This window comes from Neltuma alba, unplaced genomic scaffold (assembly GCF_004799145.2).
Source record: "Neltuma alba isolate B1F8T4 unplaced genomic scaffold, ASM479914v2 tig00010867_pilon, whole genome shotgun sequence".
Taxonomy (NCBI): domain Eukaryota; kingdom Viridiplantae; phylum Streptophyta; class Magnoliopsida; order Fabales; family Fabaceae; genus Neltuma; species Neltuma alba.
The window spans coordinates 71,460-97,070 of record NW_021635659.1 but is presented as its reverse complement, the minus strand read 5'-3'; the positions used below and the strand labels follow the sequence as shown (position 1 = coordinate 97,070).

The following is a 25,611-nucleotide window of genomic DNA, read 5'->3' as shown; positions in this document are numbered from 1 at the left end:
TATTACAAATAACTAACTCAACTTCTTTTTTTAATTTCTTCAAATTAGTTAACTAGCTTTTATAAGTAAGGCCGGAGATAATACATTCTTGAAGCTAGAGAGTTATTACTTGTGATCTTCATTTTTTGAAGAGTTACTAAAATAGGACCTCAAGGGGTTGACACCTTGCAGGGAGTAAGGAAGAGTTATGGTTACCAAGTAATCAGTTGTGAGATTCTAAGAAGTATCTAATTTTACGAGTTAATATAATTTTTTGTCTTTCAAATCTTTTTTCATTTTGGTTTTAGTCCTTAAGTTTGACCATAAGTTTTAGTCACTCAAGTTTCTTTCCATGTAAACATTAGTTTTTATAATTTAATAAAAACTTGAATCATTTTGCATCTTGAGAGACCAAAACCTATAACTTGAAACTTGAGAACCAAAAATTATATCAATCCAATTATTAATATTATTTTTGCAGCTTCTGATAGTAAGAAGCTTCCACCTCAATCTCCTGATTCATGTAATCTGCTGGCTTTTATTATTATTATTTTTTTGGTTGACATTTTTATTATTTCAACCTATATATGAAGACGGAATAATTAGCAAGGACCGGTAGCCTAGCCCAAACAAAAGGGATGTGATGATGCGAGAGTCTTGATAAAAACTTCCAGACTTCTCTGTTGCTATATATGTTACTTGCCCTAGGTGTGCAGATACATTAAAATTCATTGGGAGAACTTTATTACCCGCATTTTGGATTAGCCAGAATCTCTTTTAGATACCAGATAGTTTGATATCAAAGATGTAAAAAGGAAAAAAATGGTTAATATTGAAAAATGCACGCAGACTCTGGATCTTAGCTAGGCACAAGAGATTCACATGCTTCAATACCATTTATTCTTCATATTCCATAAACTTATGAACATCCATCAAACAACTTATTTTACTGTAAGGAAATCTAAAATTTTATACCAAGGTTTCCACTGCTGGTCCATGACTCTTGAACTTGCAGTGAATACTGCAAGTTCCAAAGAAGGTCCTCTATTGAAGGTCGCTCACTGGGTACCTTGCACAGACAGTTGATTGTGATTTGAATTGCAGTCCTCAGTGATTCATATGCATAAGTTCCTTGAATGGATGGATCTATTGTGCTTCTTAGTGTTGATCCTGCTTCTGATAAACCTCTCTCCAGCTGAAATTACATAATTAACAGGGAATAAACATGAGAAGTGAAACAGACTTGGGACAGTATTTTCTTACCTATGATTCAGCAAATCTTATGATTTGTTATGATCTTATGTCAAGTGTTACTACCTCTTGTCCTTAATATAAGAAGTAAATAATTAATTTGCCGATATTAATAAAATTGGTTAAGTTAGTTATTTGTAACAAAAATATATTGGTTTCTCTAAAATACCATTTCTAATCATTGTGCATTATAACTACCCTTAATGAGAATTTTCTTATTATGTGCAATCAATAGTGGATACTTCGGGAAAGAAATTATAAATTTAGTAGACAAAGTGGATTAATGTCTTATGTGTCAAACTCTTATATTTGGAATCAAAGATAATATAATTTAGCACAAAGCATGTTAATTGCGCATACCTCATCCTTTAGATCCTCTATTTCACTGGCAGAGGAAAGGCGTTTGCCAGTAATGACTTCAAGAAGAATAACACCCAACTGATAGATATCTTCCTTTTCTGCTGTATCGATTCTGCACATGAAGATGAAAATCATATCATATAAACAAGTCCAATAAATTATTTAAAAAGATTCGCATTTGACATTTCCAGTAATTGTGTTTCCCCCTCAAACGAATTTTATCTGAATCAATAATTGTTTGTATTGAAGTAAATAAGTACCTTGCGACATGATTGGAGCCACTTTGTTCAAGAAGTGTCCTCTCAAAACCATTCTGAAAAATGGAAAAGGAAAATTTGTCAATCAGTAAGGGTGAGTTACTGGCTGCAAATATTACCAAGAGAATCACAGTCAGTTTCCATATTCTCTGCTCTAACCTCGTATGGCAATGGAATGTTATATCCACTGACTTTTGGGTTGAGATTATCATCAAGCAAAACTTTTTCAATATGTAAATCGTTTCCAAATATGCCAGGAACAACCCCTGTGTGCAAGAACTGGGTCCCTCTTGCAATTCCTATGCTTATTGCCATCCTCTGTGGCCATTTCAGCACTTGCTTCTTTCTCAAATCTGTCAAATCAAAACAAGCGTCGAAGTCATTAGCACTAACATAACAATATTAAAACATCAATATATATAAAATAAAGCTGTCTAGATTATATGCAATCCCTCTACATTTTGGATTACGCGCATATAACTTTATGATGAACTCTATTATCATTTAACTGTGGTATGTAGCACTCTCATGCAAATTGCTTTCTTGGGTTAATTTACCCATTATTATGTAATATGATTATATTAAATATATAACAAAGTTTGATATATTATTTGCACATATATTTTAAAGTTTGAAGGGTAATCTACACAAAAAAGGTAAAACTTAGAAAGTTATGTGGTCAATAACATGTCGCGTTTCATTAGTAATAACAATAAAGGATAATCTCCACAAAGCTTCAAAATTTAGGAGTTCCTTTTTGTGTCAAGGAGTTACTTGCACATATTTCAAAGTTCAAGAGAGTATATGTACGTATATGCACACCCATAAATAGATGAGTAATGCATCTATTTATGATCGCGTCAGAAGTTCTGCACAAGAATCCTGAATTTATGTAATTATGATACCTGAAAGATGATCCCTGAGTGACCCATTTGAGAAGTGCTCAAGGACAATGAAGACTGTGCTTCTTAGTTGGGAATGGTCTTGAGGAGTAATGACACAGTGTCCTAGCACACTTACTAAATGCCTGTGCCTCAAACTGGGTAAAACCTCCATCTGTTTCATCAGACTTTGGGTCAAGTTTTTCTGTGTTACTTCCACAGAGTTGAAAAGGACCTCTGAACCATCTCTGAGCCAACCTTTATATATCTGTGCAAGTAAAATAAATATACTAAGTGAATACTCCAAACACACACCATCATTAAAACTCTGCCCTTGTGGTTGTGGGCCCCATTCAATAGACAAGAATCTTTCTTTGTTTTCTTTTTTCTTTTTTTTTTTTTTTTTTTTTTTTTTTACCTTTCCTTTAGGTCCTTCTGATACTAGATTTGAGGGATCAAAGTTGTTTGTTGCATCTTCAATTTCTTCTGATGTGAAAATTCTATATGGCGGGAGTCCAAGTGCAGATAGCCTCATTGTCTGAGGAACACGTCCTTTTCCCAAAGACAAGAAGAAGATTAGATTAGCTGTCATTGAAGCATGAAAGGAAACGAGAAAATAAAGTCAAATTAATGCATCGCTTAGGTGAATTGGAAAGTAGGTGTCAGGCACTCAAAGCTTATGCGTCAAAGGCTTAACCCCACCTAACACTCTCTCGTACTTAATATAAAATCTACTTATTGAGTTAGTTTTGATCCTAATTATAAAATTTATTTTTCATATTTATCAATTTTTTCTAAATTACCCCTATGTAGAAGAAGAAAAGGGAGTATTAGAAAAGATGATTATAGTATTTTAAGAAAAACGAGTCACATTTCTTATAATTAATTAACTTACTTAAATTTTTTAATCTAATTAAATTAGTTAAATAAGTCTTATATTAAGGATAAGAAAAGTAAAATTTTATGATTTCTCTATTTTATTAACGGTTATTGCTTGAACATAATACAAAAAACACGCACATACTATATTTGTTAGAAACGAATCTAGATCTTGAGATTCGAATCTTGAATTAAAAATTAAAAAAAAAAATCTAAGTATGATCCCCTGGATAAAAACTATCTCCATATATTTCTTTATCTGCAAGTACGATTCTGGAGAAAAATTACAACCTATCCTAGTTTGACTTGTCGTGCCCCCCTGGCGAAATATCCTAGTTTGACTTAAAATTAATTTGCATTCTTATATTTTAAAATGCAGCATTTGCCATTTAGTGTCTCATGAATTGTTTTGTAACTACTTAAGTTCTACGGGATGGTACTTTACAAATTGTAACATTCAACTTTTGAATTAAAAAAATGGTTACCAAAAAACCATTTGAGTAAAATGCATTCATAATTGAAATATCTTAATTTTCTGAAATAATTTCATAATCAAATAAATATTTTTAACTATATTAACTTAACCTGAATAACTATATCCAAGGACTATAACGTTGTTAATAAAATAATTGTTGTTTTAACTTTTATATTGTTTTCAGACGAACCTGGGCTAACAAAATGAAAATTCAAAAACATACTATCACCTCATTATTATATATGTGTGTGCGTAGTTGTACGAACCTAAATGAAACTAATATCGCATCACAAAAATTGAATGGTTCACTTTAAACGTAAGAATGAGAAATAAATTCCAAGTGTAATCTACCAAATCAAAAGAAAAGATGGCCTTACTTGCATGAACATTTGGTCTTGGGAGCTTATGAACATTAGATCTGTCAAGATCCTTATCATGTGTTCTGTCTCCTCTGCATTTCTTCCATACGAACACAATGAACAGTAACAGAAGCACAGCGAATCCAACTGAACCTCCAATAACGCCAATCGTCAAAAGAATTCTCAGACCTGTCTCCTTCTTCTGACTTCTCTCCAGAGGCTTCACAGCTAAGGCCTTCTCTTTAGTACAATATGAGGATGGATGTTGATGCTTGCCCGTTGAGCTTCTAGCTGAAAAGCAATTCCCAGAATACAACACAGTGCGATTTGAGGACTTTGATGATCCAAAACAAGGTGGGAATTTTCCCATTAAAAGGTTGTCTGAGAGATTCACAAATGTTAGCTTAGAACTACAGTTTATGTTCATAGAGGATCCACCGGTGAGTTGGTTTTGAGCTAAGTTTATGTGCACAATGGAAGGCAGAGAGAAGAGAGAAGGTGGGATTGGTCCAGAAAATTCATTGGAAGAGATGTCAAATTCTTGAAGCTTGTGAAAATACATGATTCTGGAAGGAATCTGAAACTTAAATGAGTTGTTTTTCAGAATAATTTTGGCAAGATTGTTCCCCGTTGAAGGGAATTCAGAACCCAGTTTGTTTCCACCCAGATTAAGTTCTTCAAGGAAAGCTAGTGGTTTCAGATCCGGGACACTGCCATTGAAAAAATTATCAGCCAAATTCAGACCCCTAAGGCTTTTTATAGAACTGATTGAGAATGGGATTTCACCATAGATGGAATTTGAGGTAATGTTCAGAACTCCCAGCGACCAGAACCTATCTATCTTGGCGGGTAAAGGACCCCACAAACCCAGAGACACAAGTGACAGTACCTTCAAACTTGATAGCTTCGTCAAGACAGTAAAGAAAGAGTCAATGGAGAATCTTTCTGAAAGAGTTTGAGACGAAGAAGATGATGAGACCTTGTTCCCAACAATGGCTAGTTCTGTCACATGGCCGTTGGAGCAGACAATCTTGACAGAAGGTGACGGAGGGAGATAGCAGAAGTTGGTCCATCTTCTCCATCCTTGAAGAACCTGAGGATATTCAAGCAACCTCTTGACCTGGAGAAGAATTATTCTCTCGCTTGTGATCAGTTGTGCCGTTGAAACCTGACCAAGCAGAGAAACAACGATTGCAGGGAACAAGAAAATTAAAGAAACCCAGGAAATCTTCATATTCTCAGGAGATAAAAATTGGCATTTGGCCTGAAGAAAGAAGCAGAAATGTGACTGACACGCACAGTAAATTTCTCGAACGCCACCTGTGCAAGAATCGCTAGAGCGAATTCTTGTGCTTGATTATATCATACTAGTCCAATAATTTAGACAAGAAAAGTTTATTTCCGTTGCATAATGATTGCGAGAAAAGAAGCTTTTTTAATTTTTACGAGGGATAAAAGAAATCACCAAGGTGGAGTAGGTAGGAAAATGGGGGAGAAGATTCAACTTTGTAAAGGGAAAAGGGGGAATCTGAGATCTGGAAAGAGTGAGAGATTTGGAAAGCTGAGTCTGAGTGATGCCAGCATGAAAAGAGAACTTGGTGCAAGTGTATGGGCATGAACATGGAGGGTAAAAGGACCTAAAAGGCAAGAGGAGTAATCAGGTGCTTCGCGGACCCTCGCATTAAATAGCTACCGGGCTTTTCTGCTGTTGCACATTGCCACGTGTGGAGGGAATGGCATCATACAATAGTGGTATTATTTTTGTCAAATTCAACGTAACTTTAAACCTATTGGAAAAATGATGCAATTATTTTTTTCAGAGAATTTTTTAATAATAATTATTTAACATTTAATCATTTTCAATTATTCCCTTTTCAAATTACAGGAAAATATCATGAAAATATTTTATTTAGGTTTGAATCCTAGTATTATTTAGGAAGATATTAAATTTCTTTGACTCAACCTAGTCATTATTGGTTAATCATTCGATTTTTTCTATATATAATTAACTAGCATTAATATTAAAATTCAATAGAAAAATAAATAAAAACTATGCGTATGATTATACATATAAATTATATGAACCTCCTATTCTATATATTAAGAAATTATTTATATGATTTATGACTTGCCAATAATATAGTTTTTCATCAGCAAAATTTAAACTATCCACCTTATTTAGTGGACTATTGAGCTTCTTCCACTCAATTACTACTTAGCTACTACTAAATAACTCTGAAGTTTTTTCCACAGTTTTATCCTATATAATGAACGTGACTAATATTAATATTAGTTTAGTTTTTAATATAAGACTTATTTTGTAGTGTAATTTATACTAGAAATGATATTATGTTTAGGACAGAATGGAGTATTAAAATTTAATGTGTAAATAAAAATATATTTGTATGATTATGTATATTTGCATCTTATATCTATTCGGCCAAACAACTTTTTTATTTATTTTTATCTTTTTTCTGCAAAAACACTAATACATTGAAAACCATGCTTTGAGGTGGAAAACGAGACCTTCTCAGAAGCCTTTTCTTTCGGACTTTTAGGGTGGAAAACTATGATTTAAAATGTAATAACAACAATATCAAACATATTATGCTAAAAATATTCTCATCTTCTTATTATTTTTTATATAAATATCACATTAGCTTTTTTTTTTGTAATTTACATATGAAAAAGTAATTTCCGTTACAACCATTCAAATATCAATTTTTATCAATATCATTTTTTTTACCAACTATCAATATCACTTTTTTTTTATAATAATTTATTTACTTGAAATTTATTCTCAAAATAACTTTGTTTTTTTGTGAAACTGTTTTCCAAAAGCTAACTCTAATACTAATATTTTAAAATCTAAAATGATATTTTATATTCATAATTAATGGATGATATGATTGGTAAATTATAAATCCGATATGATGCATGAAGAAAATTATGATGAGGCTGGCGCAATCATTGTCATGAGAATAATATAGCTGTACAAATCGATAAGTGATGGAAAAAGCTCTTCAAAATTTGTTGTCGTTTTGGAGTTTTTTAGTTTTGGAGTTTGTGTCGGTGACAGTGTACCTCCAAAGGGAGGCATTTTAAAGCGTGAGGGGCCAAGTTGGCACACACATTTAGGGAAATCATGAGACTATTCTTTACATTAGTTATTGTTGCCAAAAGCACACCAGGCTTTTAGTTATTTCATTTTTCACCTAATCCCGTCCTTCTTTGTTTGTTATATTTACATTGGATACAGACAATTAATGTTTAATGTTTAGTACGTACTCTTCTTTTCTTTGTTATAAATTTTAAATTAACTAATTTGTGTACAGTAAATAATTAATTAAAAATAATAAATAGGTTAAAAATGTATTTTATTTATAAATATCTCCATATAATAAATGAGAAAAAAATAAAAAAATAAGTGAGGAAATGTGACAAAAGAGAGTACGATAGATAAAAGAGAATAAATAATTAAAAATAAAATTAAAAAATTATTAAAAGTAAAATTAAAAAATTATATTAAATATTAAGACAAACATAAATTAAAACTTATAAAATGAATCACAGTTATTTTTATACTTGAGCTATTTTTATACTTGAGAGGGAGTATTATTGAGAGAGTTGGCAAGAAAATACTAATATTTCCATTTAAATAGAAGACGTGCTTTATAAATTTCTTTTTTTGGTTTTAGTATATAATTATATAAGGTACTCATATTGTAGAAGAAGAATTGACAATTTTTTTATCTAAAGCATATCTAGAAATATATCAAAATTAATTATTTCCTACCGAATAAATAATTAGTAATTGACAATATTAAAGCAGGGTGAAGTTAAAAAAGGTGAAATCTTAACTATCTAATTATTTTTTATGGCTGGTGTGTTCAGAATTTTAAATTCCTCCCAATCCTATTTACAACATATTTTTTTTCACAATGCCTATCTACAATATATTGTTAAGAAAAAATTGTACTAAGATCCCACAAAAGATAAAATACTGCAAAAAGATTCATAAATATCTAATAATTGCTTTGAAGTCCCAAATAATGAAAAAGTTGAAAAAACCTTGTTGCCCCTACTATAGAAAAAGTGCTGAAAAGAAAAAATTCTTAACGTAGGCCATAATAGTTATCAATATTACTGCTTCATTTGTCAATTTATTTATTGATATAAATTTTTTTAAAAAAAATTAGATTTCAAGTTACATAGTGTAACATCCTGATTTTGTTATCTCTCAGGTTTAAGTAGATATTTATGACAATCCAATAAAAAAAGGTTGAATATGTATCTAAGCAATTAAAATAATTCTGATCTTTTGTGTGTGTGTGTGTGAAAAAATGAATAAAATAGTAATGTTAAGAAGTCCCATATTGACTATATGATGGGAAAAGAGAGCTCTAGGAGTCTATATATAGGTGGTAGTAGGAGAGAGTTAAAGATGAACTAAATAATTTTGATACAAAACTAAAACAATCTTAGTAAAGTGCTATTTACAAGTTTGTGAACCGATAGATTGAACTGCAATTTGGTCAGCTGGTCCTAGACTTCATACACGTCAATTTCAACGATTGGATCGTCAACTTGATCTCTGAGTCACAAGTTATCAGGTACTTTTTTTAATTTATTTTTTTAGATTTGGTAGATAAAATACTAGATAGTAAATTGACGTCTTTAAATTCATTCACTTTTGGATTAACCCAAAATGTAGAAAGTAGACTTGTGACATATAAGACATTAGATTCAATGATTAGATTAATAATTAGACTTTTACAGTAAGAATAAATTAACTAATATTAAGGTCATCTGTCTAAATTCTTCGAAGATAGAATATAAGCTATAAGTTAAGGGTTCTCTATCTAGGTTATGAATTTGGTGATTCAAATGATATAATTTAATCATTAAAGATAATGCAAGTTAAGGGAACCTAGGAATTGAATATAAATCATCATATATATGTTCTTATCCCAAACCTAAAAAACGCCTTTCGAGTGATAGTTGAAGATATTAGAGGGAGCATTAAAGACTAGAAATTGGTGAGTAGTTTACTCTAATACTATAAAGATAATGTTTTAGTTTCAATTGTAGATATAAATACTACTATGACATTTTCAAGTACGGGCCTCGTTTGTACTTAATTGTTAGCTAGGAGCCTAGGTAACTAAATTTCTATCTGTTGTATGCTCTAATATAAGGTTGGTGAGTGATTTTATTACCAATTTTTGTATGCATATATCATGCTTTGTATAAATTGTCTTGTGGTCGTAGAGCTGTCAAAACGGGCCAAGCCCATCAGGTCAGTCCTTTTAAGCCCTTTTAAGTGGAGGGCCGGACTTGTATTTTAGGTGGTTTAAACAGAAATTGAGCTTAAAAGGGTTAGCCCTATAGGGCTCAAAAATAAAAAGGCCAACCCTTTAGGGCCAAGGGCTAGCCCTTTTAAGCCCGTCTATTTTTTTTTATTATTATCAATATATTTATAAAGTTATAGATTAGTCTTTTATGAATAAGTTTAAATTAGAAAAATACTTAGAAGAATCAGTATTCAAGCTAGATAATTGAAAAGAATTAGATGTCTTGGACTTGTGGAAGAACAATTAAAATCAATTTTCAATTCTTTCAAGAATGGTAGCTGATATTCTTAACATGTTAATCACCATAATAGCTAGTAGATCTTCATTTACCATCGGTTTACATATCTTAACAAAGTGTAAAACTTTTCTTATTCGAACAAATATTTAGGCTCTTATTTGTACTTATAACTACTGCATAGTTTTATTTTAGATAAGGTGAATGAAGACAAAAACCTTAAAATTTTTATCACTGAAGAAGAGCTCACTTGTAGTAAAGAACAATCAAATATTACTGATCTTGATGATACTGATGAAATGAAGATAAAGATAATAATGATGTTGATATTGTTAATCTTTAACTGCTAGGTTTTTATCTTTCTGTTTTTTGTGTTTTCTTAGATTTTGATTTTTTTTCTTATTTTGGACAATAGTTTATTGGCATTTAATTTTTTTTCTATACACCACTAATTTATTTTACTTATATTTATAATTTGAATCAAAAATCTTAGAAGTTTTGTTGTTTTATTTTTTATTTTAAAATAATTAAAAAGAATTTAAATTTTAAAAAATAACATAAAAGGGCCAGCCCTTTTAAGTCTTGAGCCCGCATGTCTAAGGGCTGGGCTTTAATAATTAGATAATTTTAAGATATGTGGTCTTTAAAGGGCCGGCCTTTTTAGGCCCTGGTCTTTCAAGGGCCGGCCCTTTAGGGTCGGGCTAGCCCTTATTGACAGCTCTACTTGTGGGATGCTATTTTGAAAAAAGATTGAAATATTTGTATTGTTAGAAATTAATGATTATGACTAGGAGTATATTATTCTGAAATTTGTTTGATTACGCATATAAATGTGTTATTGTGAACCCTGTGCATCTAGTTTGGTTAGGGGGGAGATGATTGGAGTATACGGATATATATATATATATATATGCCACGTGGCATTGGCCTCCATACGGAGTTCTATGGTTAGCCACTATTATTGTTCTACTAGTTTTTTGAGAGATTATGACACTTCACTAGTTCTTTGAGAAAGGACCCATAATCCACCGAGTGATCTGTAGTCTTTGGCCGGTCCATACCACTCATGTGGTGAGCTTGTCAGAGTAGCCAGTCAAATGAAAAGAACTTAGCCCATGAGTCTAGTTGGCGGAAATTAAGAGGATATAAGGATGGATTTGGGGTTTATGGACTGCATATAACATGAAATTTTTATTGATATTTATATCTTTTAAATAAATGAAAAGTATGTTATCTTTTTTGAAATTATCAACTACATGGATTGACAAATATATTTGACCTATATGGTTATTGTGAGATTGAGTATTAGGTAAATGTCTATTGACTGTTATTAACTCTGTGTATCCCATCTGACATCTCACTTGCACATGCTACTGTGTGTGATAGGTAGGGATTTAGTTACTGAGATGTTATCTCATCCCTATTGTTTAACATTTTTCAGGTGAAAGGTTTAGAGGAGGGACATCAGGGAAGGCTCAGGAGGAGTAAAGCTACATTAGCAGCTTGTAGCGTCTCCTTGATTTATGAGTTATGTTGTTTCCTGTATATTGTCATCTCAGGATAAACTGTGTTTAATTGATTCATATATTATTATGTTTTATGTCCTTTGATTTGTACTGTTATGGTATGTGTGCTTGTAGTTGGCCAGAGACCTAAGATCACATGTGATATGTTTATGAATTTATTATAAAATATGAAGTAAGATTTAATTTTTAATATTTCAATCTATGAGCTATATTATATGTTGTTTTATAACCATAGTAGATGAGATTGATTCTTTCATACATAGTTTGTATCTGGATGAGTTAAAAAAGGTTTTTTTATTCATGATAGGATGTATAATTGGGTGTTACTCTTTTCTATCACGGATAACATTATTATATAATTAGTTAGTGTAAATAATTGTGATATAATTTGAGTTCGTATTTAGCATGGTTTGGTTATAAAAATTTATTTCTTAAAGTTATTATAAAAAAATTAAGTTTATCGGTTTATTTAGGCAGGTTGTTTCACATAGTGACAAGTAATATTAACATATTTTGTGTACTAATACTTTTTGATGATAATATGATATAATATCATTACTAAAAGTCAATTATCACTCATGAAATTAGAAAATCACTTGTCACTAATTAACTTTTCACTTGTTAACATTACTTACTTTCACATTTATGGCATATTTGCATTTTGTTTACTTTTTAAACAATAAATAAATAAAACAAATTTCAAAATCATACATTTCAGTAGAAAAATTATCAAGTTATTGTGCAACTATCAATAAGTAAAGGTGCAACCATTAACATTAACATCAAACAATACATCCAATGACAATTCACATCACTATTAACAAGCGAAAGGTTAGTTGGTTACAAGTGCACTCATAATTTCATATGAGTGATAATTAATTTTTAATAGCGATATTATATCACATTATCATCAAAAAGTATTAATTCATAGAATAATTCCATATTACTTGTTATTATGTAACTTGACATCACATTTTTTAAACTTATATCAACAAATAAATTAACAAATAAAATACTAATATTGATAACTATCACAGTTTATATTGACAATTGTCTCTTTTCAGCGCTTTTTTTGTAGTAGGAGCAATAAGGTCTTTTTAACTTTTTCATTATTGTAAGCAAGTCCCTTTGAGACTTCAAAGTAAGTATTAGCCAATGCAATTTTTCCTATTATTAATCAAGTTACGTAAATTAAAAAAATTAGGTAAATTTAATACATGGTCTTATTCTTTTTATAAAAATCCTTATAACATTCCAAAATTACTCAAAATTGATTCCTCTAAATCTTATTAAAAAATTATTTTAAGTTAATCATGATATCACCTAAATTTAAAAAATTAAAGGAATTTAATATATAATATTAATTTTTCTCAAAAATTATCATCCAAAATTACTCGAGATTAATGTGTGGAAGCTCTTTTTTTTCACATGATTAAAAAAAATGAAAAATCGTACTTTTGATCCAAAAGTTTTGTGATCAACACACTAGTTAACAAATGAAAAAGAAAGAGGTTAATTTTATAGTATAATTATATAGGTTATTATTCCAAAAAAAATTCATATTTGTTAAAATGCTTCTTATATTTTATTACGTGGCATTTTATAAATAATAAAAATATTTTTACAAGGCATATTATGATAAAGATTAGAGGAAATTTCACTTTCTAATCTTGCACGAATTCATAGATTTGTTTGAAGGTTTGGTTATCCCGAGCATCTTCATTGTCTGTTTGTTGCCAATGGGTTATATTTGTTTGTTTTGGATAAGGAAAGATAAAACATGCAAATGCATTATATAGTTAATAATTTTCTTGGTCAAACGATGCAAATTATTCATTTTTAATTTCTTCCATTCTTTCTTACTTTTTCTTAGCGAATATGATGAACTACTATTTTATGAAAAAATGGTAGGAAATTATTTAAAATAGTTGAAATATATGGGGTGTTTGGCAAAAAAACAAAACCATGGTTTTGGTATGCAAAATCATGATCCGGAAATCTCAACACCCAAACATGTGATTTTTTTTTTCAAAATCACTTTTTATTCAAAACCATGGTTTTTTCAAAAGTGGATTTTTTGTGCTTTTGAGATGGAAAACCCCGGTTTTCTTTTTAGATAGAATTATAATTTCTCTATAAATATTTCATAAATATATTTACACGTTAGTCAATTTTCAGTGTATCAAACGCTTTGAAATATTTTTTCAAATGCGTTCAGTATTTTAAATTATTTTTTTGTATATGCAGCACTAGTTGCGTGTAAAATTGTACTAAAAGGTTTAGGGGACTAGATGCGTCACAACAAAATATTTTAAAATACCGGATGCACCTTCACCCTATTAATTATTAGATAATTATATTTTTACATATTATTTATCATTTTAGAAAAAATATATTGCATATTAATTTATTATTTTAAAAAAAATATATAAATATAAATTCGTTTTTATATAATTAACTTATGTCTTTTTTGGTAATTTGCATATAAAAAAGTGATTCTAATAATAATTATTCAAATATTGTCATTTTTTTGGGTGACAACAAACATTCTCATTTTATCACAGTCACTTTTTTCACAAAATCTATTCTTTCAAAATTTATTCTCAAAATAACTTTTTGTTCAAAAGCTATTCTCTAAACCATGATTTGGTCTCCATCCAAACATTCCCTATGAAAGTCATCGAAAACGATAGGCATTAGTGAAGATAAGGAGTGGAGAAATATAAAAAATACTCAATAAAATTATTAAAATGTCTTTTGGTGGGAAATTTATCTAAATTTTTATTATTGATAGAGTATAATTGCATAGTACTCCCTCCGGTTCAAAATATAAGTTAAAGTTTATCTATTTACGTTTATTAAGGAACTAGTTAAAATCAGTTTGAAACAATAAATATATAAGCCATATTTTTTTCCCCCAGATATGCCCTTATTAATGAAAAGAATAACTAAAAGATGCAATAAAAGAATCAAAGAGGAAAGAGAATGTATGGAGATAAAATTGAAAAAAAAAACTCATTAAATGCTTAGATAAAATGAATGTTATCTTATAAAATAAAAAAAAACCAAAGGCCCATTTGGTTCCATTACCTATGCATTAGGAATGCATTGCATTGTAATGCAATATATAATACATGCAATTTTGATCATCGTTTTTTGTTTGGTACCGTATTAAAGGGATGGGAAATAAAATTAATTTTTTAGTTAACTTAAATGTAAATATATGTGAAATGACCAAAATGCCACTGAAGGAAATTTTTTCCCTTCTCCATTTAGTACTCCTTGATCTCCACCAACCACCATGATTGTAGATTTCAATAGACCAATCATTTAACTGTTCCTGTAAACCTTCAAGAGTTCCTCTGCCTATGTCATTAGCATCATCTATAACCAATTTGCCATTTGACCCACAACAGTTGTGTTTTTCACTTGGGATTAAATCCATTAAGCGCTTGATCCAATCAAATAATAATCCTAAGAAAATATGCTTAGTCAAATTTAAAACCACAAACCTAGATCATTGAGCGAATGAGCGAATCCACGAAATCAAACCTTGATTTAAAGCTAGACGAACATGATGATGGAAAACCCACAATGAAGTAGCAGGGAAGAAAACTCCAATATATGGGTTTCGATAAACAATAAATAGCATGTCTACTCAACGAAGCAGACCATTGATGAAGATGAAGGAGGAGGTGAGGAAGGAAGACGTGTGGCCGATAGTGATGGTTGATAATACTTGTTAAGGGTAAATGTTGCCTTTTCATCTAGGTTATTAAGGGTAAAATTGTCATTTTCTAGGGGATTACATACATGCAATAAGTATTCATAGGGATCCCCCTATGAATAGATATTACTAAAAAATATGCAATCTTCTTTACCAATACAATCTTGATTACCATCAATAAGACCAACCAAACAAGTTATTTATGATAATGTAATAAAGATTACCATTACACACCTGCAATGGGGTTAAACCAAACAAGTCCCAAGTCTCCCTAACAAAGTTTAGCTTATATTTTAAATCGAAGGGAGTATAATTCATGTAACTGATTTCTCCTATTAAGAGACTTGTTAACGTATCATGAACTAATATAGTCTTCCTAGTCCTATATAAGATCCTAATTTCTAAATTGATGTGGTTCTTTTTTATATAAGATTCAATTTGAAGTTATTTGAACATTTTTCTTATTGCTCTCTCTCGCTTACCCTCTTAGAAATAAAGGCATATTCAGAAAAATAATACCTTTTTATATGTTTATTATTTTTAACTAATTTTAACATATTTCTTAAATCACACAATTCAATTATCTAAATTAATCATCAGCTATCATCAATCATCAATTATACTCCTAAAATTTTGTAGTGCAATATTTGCTTAAAAAAGGACAAGTATGATATTATAGGATCCGAATATATTCAATTAATAAGATTTAAATAACATCTTGATTGGAATTTGAATATATTAAATTAAATGGATAGCATTATAATTAGTGAAAATGAATATAAGGTCACATAGAGCACAAAATACCACAAAAAGATCCCTAAAACTTGCTAATAAATTTGAAGTCCCAAAGGGGTTTTATTGCAATAAGAAAAAATATGTGAAGACCATATTGTCCTTGGTGATTTAGGAAGGAAAAAAATGAGATTTAGGGGGTGTTTGGCTTTTTTGCCAAACCATGGTTTGGCAAAAAATTTGCCAAACACCCCCATTTTTTTTAAAACCAAGGTTTTGCCCAACAAAACCTTGGTTTCAAATAAGCTGGCGGAGGGACAATTCTACGGAGGGAACAAGCACGCGGGGGGGGGGGGAATCATTCAGCACGCTGGGGGGTGTACTATATATTATGAAATATATATTAAAAACATATTTATTTATTTTATTAATATATATACACACTAATTTCTTATTATTTATATTATTTATGTCATATTTATTATGTTGTCAAAATATATATTATTAATAAATTTATTATTTCAAATAAACATATATTATATGTAATTATCATTTAAACTTATGTCTTTTTTAGTAATTTCTACATATCAAAAAGCACTTCTGACAATAATTATCCAAACACTCTCACTTTATCAGAATCACTTTTCCAGAAAATCTATTCTTTCAAAATCTATTCTCTCCAAAATCTATTCTCCAGAAGCTATTCTACAAACCATGGTTTTGCCTCATCCAAACACCCCCTTAGAGGATTTCTTGCACCTTCTTTCTTGAGCTTCTTCTTGAGAGATAAAACCTTGAAAAACTAAGAAATCAGAGTAGTCAAGTATCTTTCCTATCATCATTAGTGAAGCCAAAGTACCTTTCGTCTTCATTGTCTTGGTAGATTTTAAGGTTTGAAATTTCCTTTTCTCTAGTCTCCTAAAACATTATGGTTGGTGGATTGTGTTTCAATATGTGGGCATATAGAAAATCCTTCTACCCTTGATCTAATGCAAAACTTTTGTTTTTTGTTTACTATAAACAAGATAGGTAGTGCAAAACTTGTATTTTTATTTTGGTGTGTATTAGTAATTTAAGTTGAGATTTTATTGTTGGTGAGTGGGGTGATAATGAATGCTTTGTTCGGGGTATATTGTGAGTGGGTTGATAATGTGTTTTTTATGTTTGCGCATGATTAAGTGGGAATAGGTGGAAAAAAATGAAGGTTTATGTGGGCAAAAATCCTTACTGTGAAATGAGAATGTGTTGTCAATATAAACCGCGATAGTTGTCAATGCAGCAATTTGACTTATCAATGACAGTTGTGTTGTGCAGGTTAATGTTAATAATAGTGAGCACATCTAGAAGGCATCTATTTTGTTTCTTTCATATAGAAAAAAGTTTGCAAATAATTGAGAAGATGATATGCGAGAAGTTTTATGTAAGAACAAGAAGCATAAAGAAAGCCACAAGTTATAAAGAGTTGAAAATAATGATACCATCATTTCTTGGAAAATGAAGTCACTTATTTGTTTTGAAATTCTTAGTTATCTTTGATAGAAATACATTTGGAGAACTTGTAGTTGTAGATGATAATGGTGTAGAATATTTAATAAAGTTCAATAAGGAAAGTGGTAATATTTATGTAAGATTATGATATATAATTAGTTGTCATTACCTCTTATTATAGTTGTCATTGCTTGCTATCATAGTTATCATTGTCTACTATTAACATTTTCATTTGACTTTCTATTATTTTTTTAGAGAAACTATTTCTATAGCATCCATCATACAATTGAGCTAGAATTTTTTGAGAATGAGGAGAAAATTGATAACAAAGTGAAATAAGCTAAAGTCTGTCTAGATTGATACGTGAGTTTATTTGTTAACTAAGTTACTTTGTTTGTTGTGGTTTACCATAAGAACTGCTTGTTTATTACATATTGAATTTTGTTTATAATGATTCTTCGAATGTTCATATCTTTTCGTGGCTACAAGAGTGAAATGGTACTGTTCATGATAGTACAGAATATATGATGCCATGGTACTTGAAGAGTGAATTAGAAGAGCTAAAGGTTGGATACTTATGATAACTTGTCACTCATTAGAACAATGACACATGGCGATACAGTGCTATCTATGCTATGAGGCCTTAACAAAAGCAAATAGAAGACATAAATGTAAATGAACTATAATTAGATCTTTAAGGAACTGATTTTGTTTTATTTTTCAATTAAACCTAGCATTGATTATAAGGTTATTGACAATTATTGGTGTAAAAAATTACTGGTGATGGTTCTATGATTGACAACTTATTTTGTTGCATAAACAAATTTAATTATATTGAGATCCATATAATATTGTTTTAAACAAAAAATTGAGAATATTATTTCAGCAGAGATATTAACAAGTGAGGGTATGCAAATTAATAGGTGTGTACTGATTGATAAGTGATGGTCCAATTATTAATAGCACATTTTGTAACATGAAAATTGACAAGTGATATAATATCATCACTTAATTTCATATTCATATTTGACCTATTTTCATACTGTTTAATTTTGTAAACAAAAAATACACCACTTCTCAAAATCATATATACCAGTAGGAAAATTAACAAGTTATAGTGCAACTATTGACAAATCAAAGTGCAGGAACTAACAACTGACACAGGAAACATTGACAAGTAAATGTGCTGTTGATTTCAAATTTGTAATTCAATTATATTTCATTTAAAATAGGATATTATATTAAAATTATAATGAGAATGTATTATTGAAATTTATTTTAGTTGAATGATATTCTTTTCAAAATTCAAGCAAATTCATATAAGCATATGAATTGATAAGTAATAGTGCTATTATTAACAAGTTACACTATCATTATTAACAAATTAAGGTTTAGTTAATGATAAGTTATTTCATAATTTTATATAAATGATAATTAAATTTTCATACAGATATTATATTTTATGTTATAACTAAAAGGTATTAATGTAAAGAAATTGTCAATATTATATGACATATGTAACTTGAAATCATAATTTTTTAAACTTATATCAGTAGATAAATTGACAAATGATAGTGCCATGAATGATAAGGTACATAGGGTATATTGACAATGAAGGGTGTAAATAATTATAACTGATTACATATCAGAATCCTACACACACATTACTACTTTTTTTACTGAACTTTATTAATGTTCTATACCATTATCATCTATAAACTCTATAAATGTATTTCTATCAAACATAACTAAGAATTTCAAAATAAATAAATGACTTTCTTTTCCACGAATTGACGGTATCATTATCTTTAACTCTTCATAACTTGTGGCTTTCTTTATGCTTCTTGTTCTTACACAAAATTTCTCACATATCATCTTTTCAATTATTTGCAAACTTTTCTCTATATGAAAGAAACAACATAGATGCTTTCTAGATGTGCTTACCATAATTAATGTTAATATGCACAACACAACTGTCATTGATAAGTCAAGTTGCTATATTAACAACTATCATGCCCTACATTGATAATATATTTTTTCATTTCATGGTAAGAATTTTAGCTCACATAAAACTTCATTTTTTTACCTATTCCCACTTAATCATGCTCAAAAAGAGTAAGCCCATCATCAACCTATCCATAATATACCCATAAACAGAGCACCCATCATCACCCCACCTATCCACAATAAAATCCCAACTTAAATCACCAACATACACCAAAATAAAAACACAAGCTTTGCATTGCTTACCTTGTTCAAAGTAGACTAAACACAAAAGCTTTGTCTCAACTCAAAGGTAGAAGGATTTTCTACATTCCTATATACCTAAACCCAATTTGCCAACCATAATGTTTTTGCAAATTAGAAAAAAGAAAGTTTCAAACCTTAAAATTGGCCGAAACGATGAAGATGGAAGGTGTTTTGACTTCAATAATGATAATGGGGAAGATGCTTCGACTTCAAGGTTTCATCTTTCAAGAAGAAGCTCAAGAAAGAAGGAATAAAAAAAATCATACTCATATGTCTTATTTGAGATTTGAATACATTGAATTAAATGGAAAGTATCATAATTGAACAAGATTTCAATTTGAAGCTTAAATGGAGAAATAAATAATTAATTTTGAATTTTCATCTATCCCTCTAAATTCTGCATCTCTACTTCAAATTCCTATTTGAAGGAATAAAAAAATCATACCCATATAAATAACCATTTCTTTGATGCTATTTTTTAACTCTTTACTCAATTAATTCTCTTATGATTTGGAAAATCAGTAGATTTTGTTCGACAAAGAAGTCCGTAGATGATAACATTGTTTCATTCATTGAAAGAAATATTTGTGGTGTACCCATTTCATCTTATTCTATATAACTAGGGTGATAGGCTTCACTTACTCAAAAAGTATAGATACAGAGATATGTCAACAATTTAGTATAAGGTGAGGTCCACCAGTCCGAGAACTTCAAAATTGTGGCTAATGACGATGAAAATTACCAAACTTGTAATCACCCTTGCAAGATTATGTTCCATGCGACTTCTCTTTTTATTCAACCCATTCGACCTCTCTTTTTATTTTCATATTTGAAGATGCACGATTGCAATGAAAGAAGGGCTTTTGTGATAGAAAATTTATAGTTGAGAACTGGTAAAAAGACTTCAGAAGATTATTGGGGTTAGATGAGTTGGTTCAATAAACAACCTTAAAAAGTAATACTCTTCCGGTCCTAAATATAAAACCTATTTTGTAGTGCAAAATTACATGACAAAATAAGTCTTATATTTAAGACCGGGGGAGTACTTCTTGAGAGAATATGCACATGTTTTTGGGGTAGATATCTCAGAAGCAAGGAATTAATGTACTAATCAAAGAAAAAGGAGTCCATAAGATTATATAGAGGCAAAATTTGGGATTAAAGTCTTAATAAGATTGGATCGCATAAAAATTCGATGTGGTTTTTTTTTTTATCTATTGTGATTATAAAATCTATTTTAAGTCATTATTAATGCAATTTATTATAATTTCAAATCTAATGAAATATAATACACATAGAGAAATTTGTAGTCTTATAAGAAGGAGGAAGAGAGTATTTTTCTTTTTAAGTACTATTGGATATTCATTATTCCTAATGGCTAAGCTATCAATCATGATTAAATATTAGTGCATGCATTTATGGTTATGATATAATAATCTTTCATGAAATTGACATTAGTACTATGATCTATTAAATTGTTCATCATGTGGAACATGTAACACAGCTATATTTTTAACAATAATGCTGAAAATTGTTGACATAAATACCTTTTGTTTTCAATAACTCTATATATTTAGTTTCTTTCTTTTTGTTCTGAAACTCCTCAACAAGTTTCGGCTTTTCAGATTATTAAGAAATTCGGATTCAATGCTTTAATTTGGTGACAATGCCAACCACTAATGTTTGAGTCCCATCCAACAGCAACCTATGAACCCTTTTTTTTTTTTACCTGAGCAGCCTATGAACATGGAAGCTGATTTATTGGTTGTCAACGAATAGAAATATCTTAACTTTAAAGCGTTTAATAGTATTTACTTGTATTCACATTAACCATCAGATAATATTGTTATTCTCTGTTTTAGTTTGTTCAAAAACAGTAAAATTGAAATTGGAAAAAAATTATCTAAATCTGACAATCCACAATTGTAGAAACAATAACATGAAAATGTTAATGGTAATATTTTTAGGTATTACTCCTCTGATGATACTTTCAACATGTTTCATCACAAATTCACAGTAAAAATTCTTTAAATATCATTAACCTTGTCTTAAAATTTAATGACTTTTTAATTTTACTTTTATTTAATATATACCCTATGCTTTAATGGCCCTTCTCATGGATATACTCTTCTAGTTTTATTTATAAGATAGAGAGAAAATTTTTTTTAGTATATTTAAAGTTACCTCATTAAATATAAAACGTGAATGTAATATATTGTCTTTCATTTATTATAGCAGAGAAAATTATTTTTTTTACAAAAAGTATATATATTACATAGGGGTAAAGTTGAAAATTTATTGTCATTTATGAGAGAATTAATACAGCTTAAGATTTTTTTGTTTTATGTGAAATATAGTGAAAATGTCCTATAAATAACACCAGAACTAATTTATAGAAGTTTACCCTCGGATGAGTTAGTCTTTTGCCTATTGTATCCCAAAAAATAGTCTTCATTGTTTTTGTTTTTCTTTCCTAGGCATTAGTATTCTTTTATTGAAACCGATCATATTTTAAACACTGTTGGATGTCAAATGTAAGTGTATCTCTTATCAGAAATTTGCACTTTTACTTGCTACATTATGAGAAATTAACACTAGCCCTATCCACTAGAACTACTCCTATTGGTAAAATAGGTTGCATTGTTGCCATTTGAAAGTGGATACCATCATTCTTGCTTGAAAAAAAAACCATTTCTCAAAGAAAAAAACTAGGCGAGCTTGATGATAAGAAATTCTCTAGATTAAGCCGTGCATTATGAATCAAATATTTATTTTAAAAAAAATCATATTTATGGATTAATAATTAACAAAGTCTAGCAAGATCAAAATCTCCCTAAAAAATGTCTTTGTGGGAATTTTCAGGAAGAGATATAATGTCACTTCAAATCAAGGACCAAATAAATGGAGATCCGAAGAAGGCGGGACTTTGAAAAGCTTGTGGTGAACTTTAGCAAGATTCGAATCCATACCTTGGATTGGGAAAAGAAAATATACCTTTGTGGATTATGAAAGGAACAATTTTCTCCAAGCTTAAAAGTAAACATATTTGTACCAAGAAAATAACAAACATGCAGAGAGGGAAAAAACAAAAGGAGGGCTTTTGGTGGGTCCCACATGATCATATGAAACCTGAGGCAATCCTATACACATGTGAGTTGTTGTACCAAAACAAGCGCTTGCCTTTAAAATGATCTTGTTTGTGAAACTCGGTGGCCCTTTTTTTTCTTTTTTCTTTTTAAATGATTTTTCAATATTTCTCCATCTAGTTTCAAATAATAAGAATTAACAAACTAAAGTGTTGATCTATTCCGAATTTTTAAACCTAAGACAAGTCAAATTGTTATCTTGAACTGTAATAAATTATTATCCAAAATTGATTAAACTTGAAAAGCTAAGTAGCTAAACATTAACAGTTTGATCAACAACATGAATATCATGATTATCATGATCAACTTCATTAGCATCATCAAAATGAGCTATAAGTAGATTCTCATTCAATGACAAAAAGATATATGTGCAATTTTATCTCTGATTTTTATATGTTTTTATCCCTGTATCTAAAAAAACGATTAGAGGTAAAATTATACCATTAAAAATATTAGGGATATAAATGCATTTAAAAATAAATTCAGCAATAATTGAATCGTTACTCATATAAAGGCTTTCTTCTTCATCATCACCTCCATATTGTCTGTAACAAATAATAATTCAAAATTCAAAGTCACACACTTACAATATGGTTATTCTATTTGTGTGGTAAAAAGCATACATAATACTATAACAAAACAAATATTAACTACCATTATATATAAAACCTTATGCAATCATAAATGATAGCCTAAACATTACTCCCTCCGTCCCTCATTATAAACATCATAGGATTTTATTACATAGATCAAAAGTTATTTAAAGACAATAAATAAATAAAAATTAGAAGTTATTTCTCCAAAATATCCTTATTTATGGGGGGAGAGAGTATAAGAAAGAAAATAAGAAAATTATCATAATAAAGAGAATTATAAAAGAGAGAATGTGTGATGGACAGAGTTGATGGTTTGGCAAATAAATATATTGAATATTAAAATAAGTAATTAATGGGGGCAAAATAGAAAATTTGCCACAAAAATTTAAGACAACTTGCAAATATTACTTATATTTAGAGATAAGAGGAGGATGGTAGTTGTTGCTTATAAAAAGAGATGGAGGGAGTAGTAGTTGGAAGAGGAGAGCTCTATACTCGTTAGAATGTATGAACCAATTACAAAAGCTAATTCAATCTATTGTAGTTATTGGTAAGCTAAGAATAACTCTTTCTATTATGCCCAATAAAATAGGCCAACTTTTTTGTATTTGAGCTCATTAGGGTCAACCTATTTATGTCTTCCAGCTCTCAATTCAAAGGGGTTGGCTGAGTCTCATTCTTATGAGGCAAATCTTCCTCCCAGTCAGACAAACATTATCTTGTTTAATATAAAAAAATAGAAGGAAAAATTAATCTTTTACTTTTTTAACTTTTAACTCAGTCTTTGAATTGTTGATTTACTTATGACTTAATCCCTTATCTTTTGATTTTTTATATTATTATCCTCGTAGTCTCCAATCCGGATTGAGTCATCCAATGTGGCATAAATGATACAACACCTGGCTTCTAGCTTAGCTTTAAGTAACACAAGAAGTCATGACTGCAAAATACGAACAAAGAATCTAAAATGCTGAGATGTAAATAACATAGCCTTTCACAGTGCAACCCACACTTGTTGTTCTGAGATCAGCATCAACATGCGTCTCTGCAACACCACGGCCTCACCAATTTCACAGTGCAGCCCACACTTGTTCTGAGATCAGCATCAACATGCGTCTCTGCAACACCACGGCCTCACCAATTTTCTTTTGATCTTGGAGGTGCTCGGTCTTCATTTTTCTCCCAGGTTCACTTCCTTCAATTCCCACTCTCTCCCTTCTTTTTTTCTCTCTGAAAATTATTAAATTATCAAGGGTCAATTAGGAGGAAGTTTTGTGGATACAAGTGGTCAGCAATTAGACTCCTCATCCCTCATCCTTTGAACCCCACTATAATTTCCATGACCAACTAGTCTCCTCTTCCCCATTTTGAATTTCAACATTTCTATTTTCTCAATCAAACCTTTCCTTTTCTTCACATACACTCTCTCCCTCTTTTCAAAATCAGTTTAATATCTTAATCTCATTAAAATCATTTTGAATCATCTTGACACACAAACAATAGATCTGTTACAGTATAAAACTCGACTTCATCTCTTGCTTGTTTAAAATGTCTCCTATCCGTGCCTCTACATAAATCTAAAAACCCAACGTAACATATCTTTGGTTGTTATCACAAGTAATAAGTATTATATCTTTCGGCTTTGTCTTTGTTCATCTCTTGTTTTCGCCTTTTCTCGAACATATTTCTGTTCATCCGTCTTCCCCACTCCTCCAGTTGTTACTTTTTGTGTTACGTGGAGCAGAGTTGAAGGCAAGGTGTTTTACCATTTATGTCATATAGGATGACTCAATCTAAGCTGTAAATTACAAGGATAATAATATAAAAAAACAAGTGATAGTTGAGGGATTGAATTATAAGTGAGTTAAAAGTTAAAAAAATCAAAAGATGAATTTTCCCAAAATAGAAAAAAATAACATTTTGTGTTAATACCATTTTAGTCCTTAAAATTTAACCCAAAATAGAAAATACTAGCATTTTGTGTTAATATATTTTTAGTCCTTAAAATTTAACCTCATTTTTATTTTAGTTTCTCAAATTTGATTTTATTTTGATTTACCTAAAGATTTTTTATTCCTAAAAACTAAAACTACTTGTTTTAAATTTTATTGATAAA

The 25,611-nt window shown here is 29.8% G+C and overlaps 1 protein-coding gene across 1 annotated transcript; it reads right to left on the bottom strand.

The window, feature by feature from the left end:
* Nucleotides 1–838: 838 nt before the first annotated feature.
* Nucleotides 839–5,983, bottom strand: LOC114759562 (probable LRR receptor-like serine/threonine-protein kinase At1g14390). The gene is made up of 7 exons (XM_028948759.1): nucleotides 4,460–5,983; nucleotides 3,147–3,280; nucleotides 2,753–2,996; nucleotides 2,007–2,200; nucleotides 1,851–1,903; nucleotides 1,591–1,702; nucleotides 839–1,174 (listed from the first exon to the last, which is right to left on the bottom strand). The coding sequence occupies exons 1-7, from the start codon at nucleotides 5,673–5,675 to the stop codon at nucleotides 941–943; spliced, it is 2,187 nt and encodes a 728-aa protein (XP_028804592.1). The 5' UTR covers nucleotides 5,676–5,983; the 3' UTR covers nucleotides 839–940.
* Between the last annotated feature and the right edge of the window lie 19,628 nt (nucleotides 5,984–25,611).

Coding starts and splice junctions, on each gene's coding strand:
- LOC114759562 (XM_028948759.1), bottom strand. CDS start 5,675: ATGAAGATTTCCTGGGTTTCTTTAATTTTCTTGTTCCCTGCAATCGTT. Junction 1,904..2,006: donor ACATTCCATTGCCATACGAG/GTTAGAGCAGAG, acceptor TCCATTTTTCAG/AATGGTTTTGAGAGGACACT. Junction 1,703..1,850: donor GGCTCCAATCATGTCGCAAG/GTACTTATTTAC, acceptor CTTCATGTGCAG/AATCGATACAGCAGAAAAGG.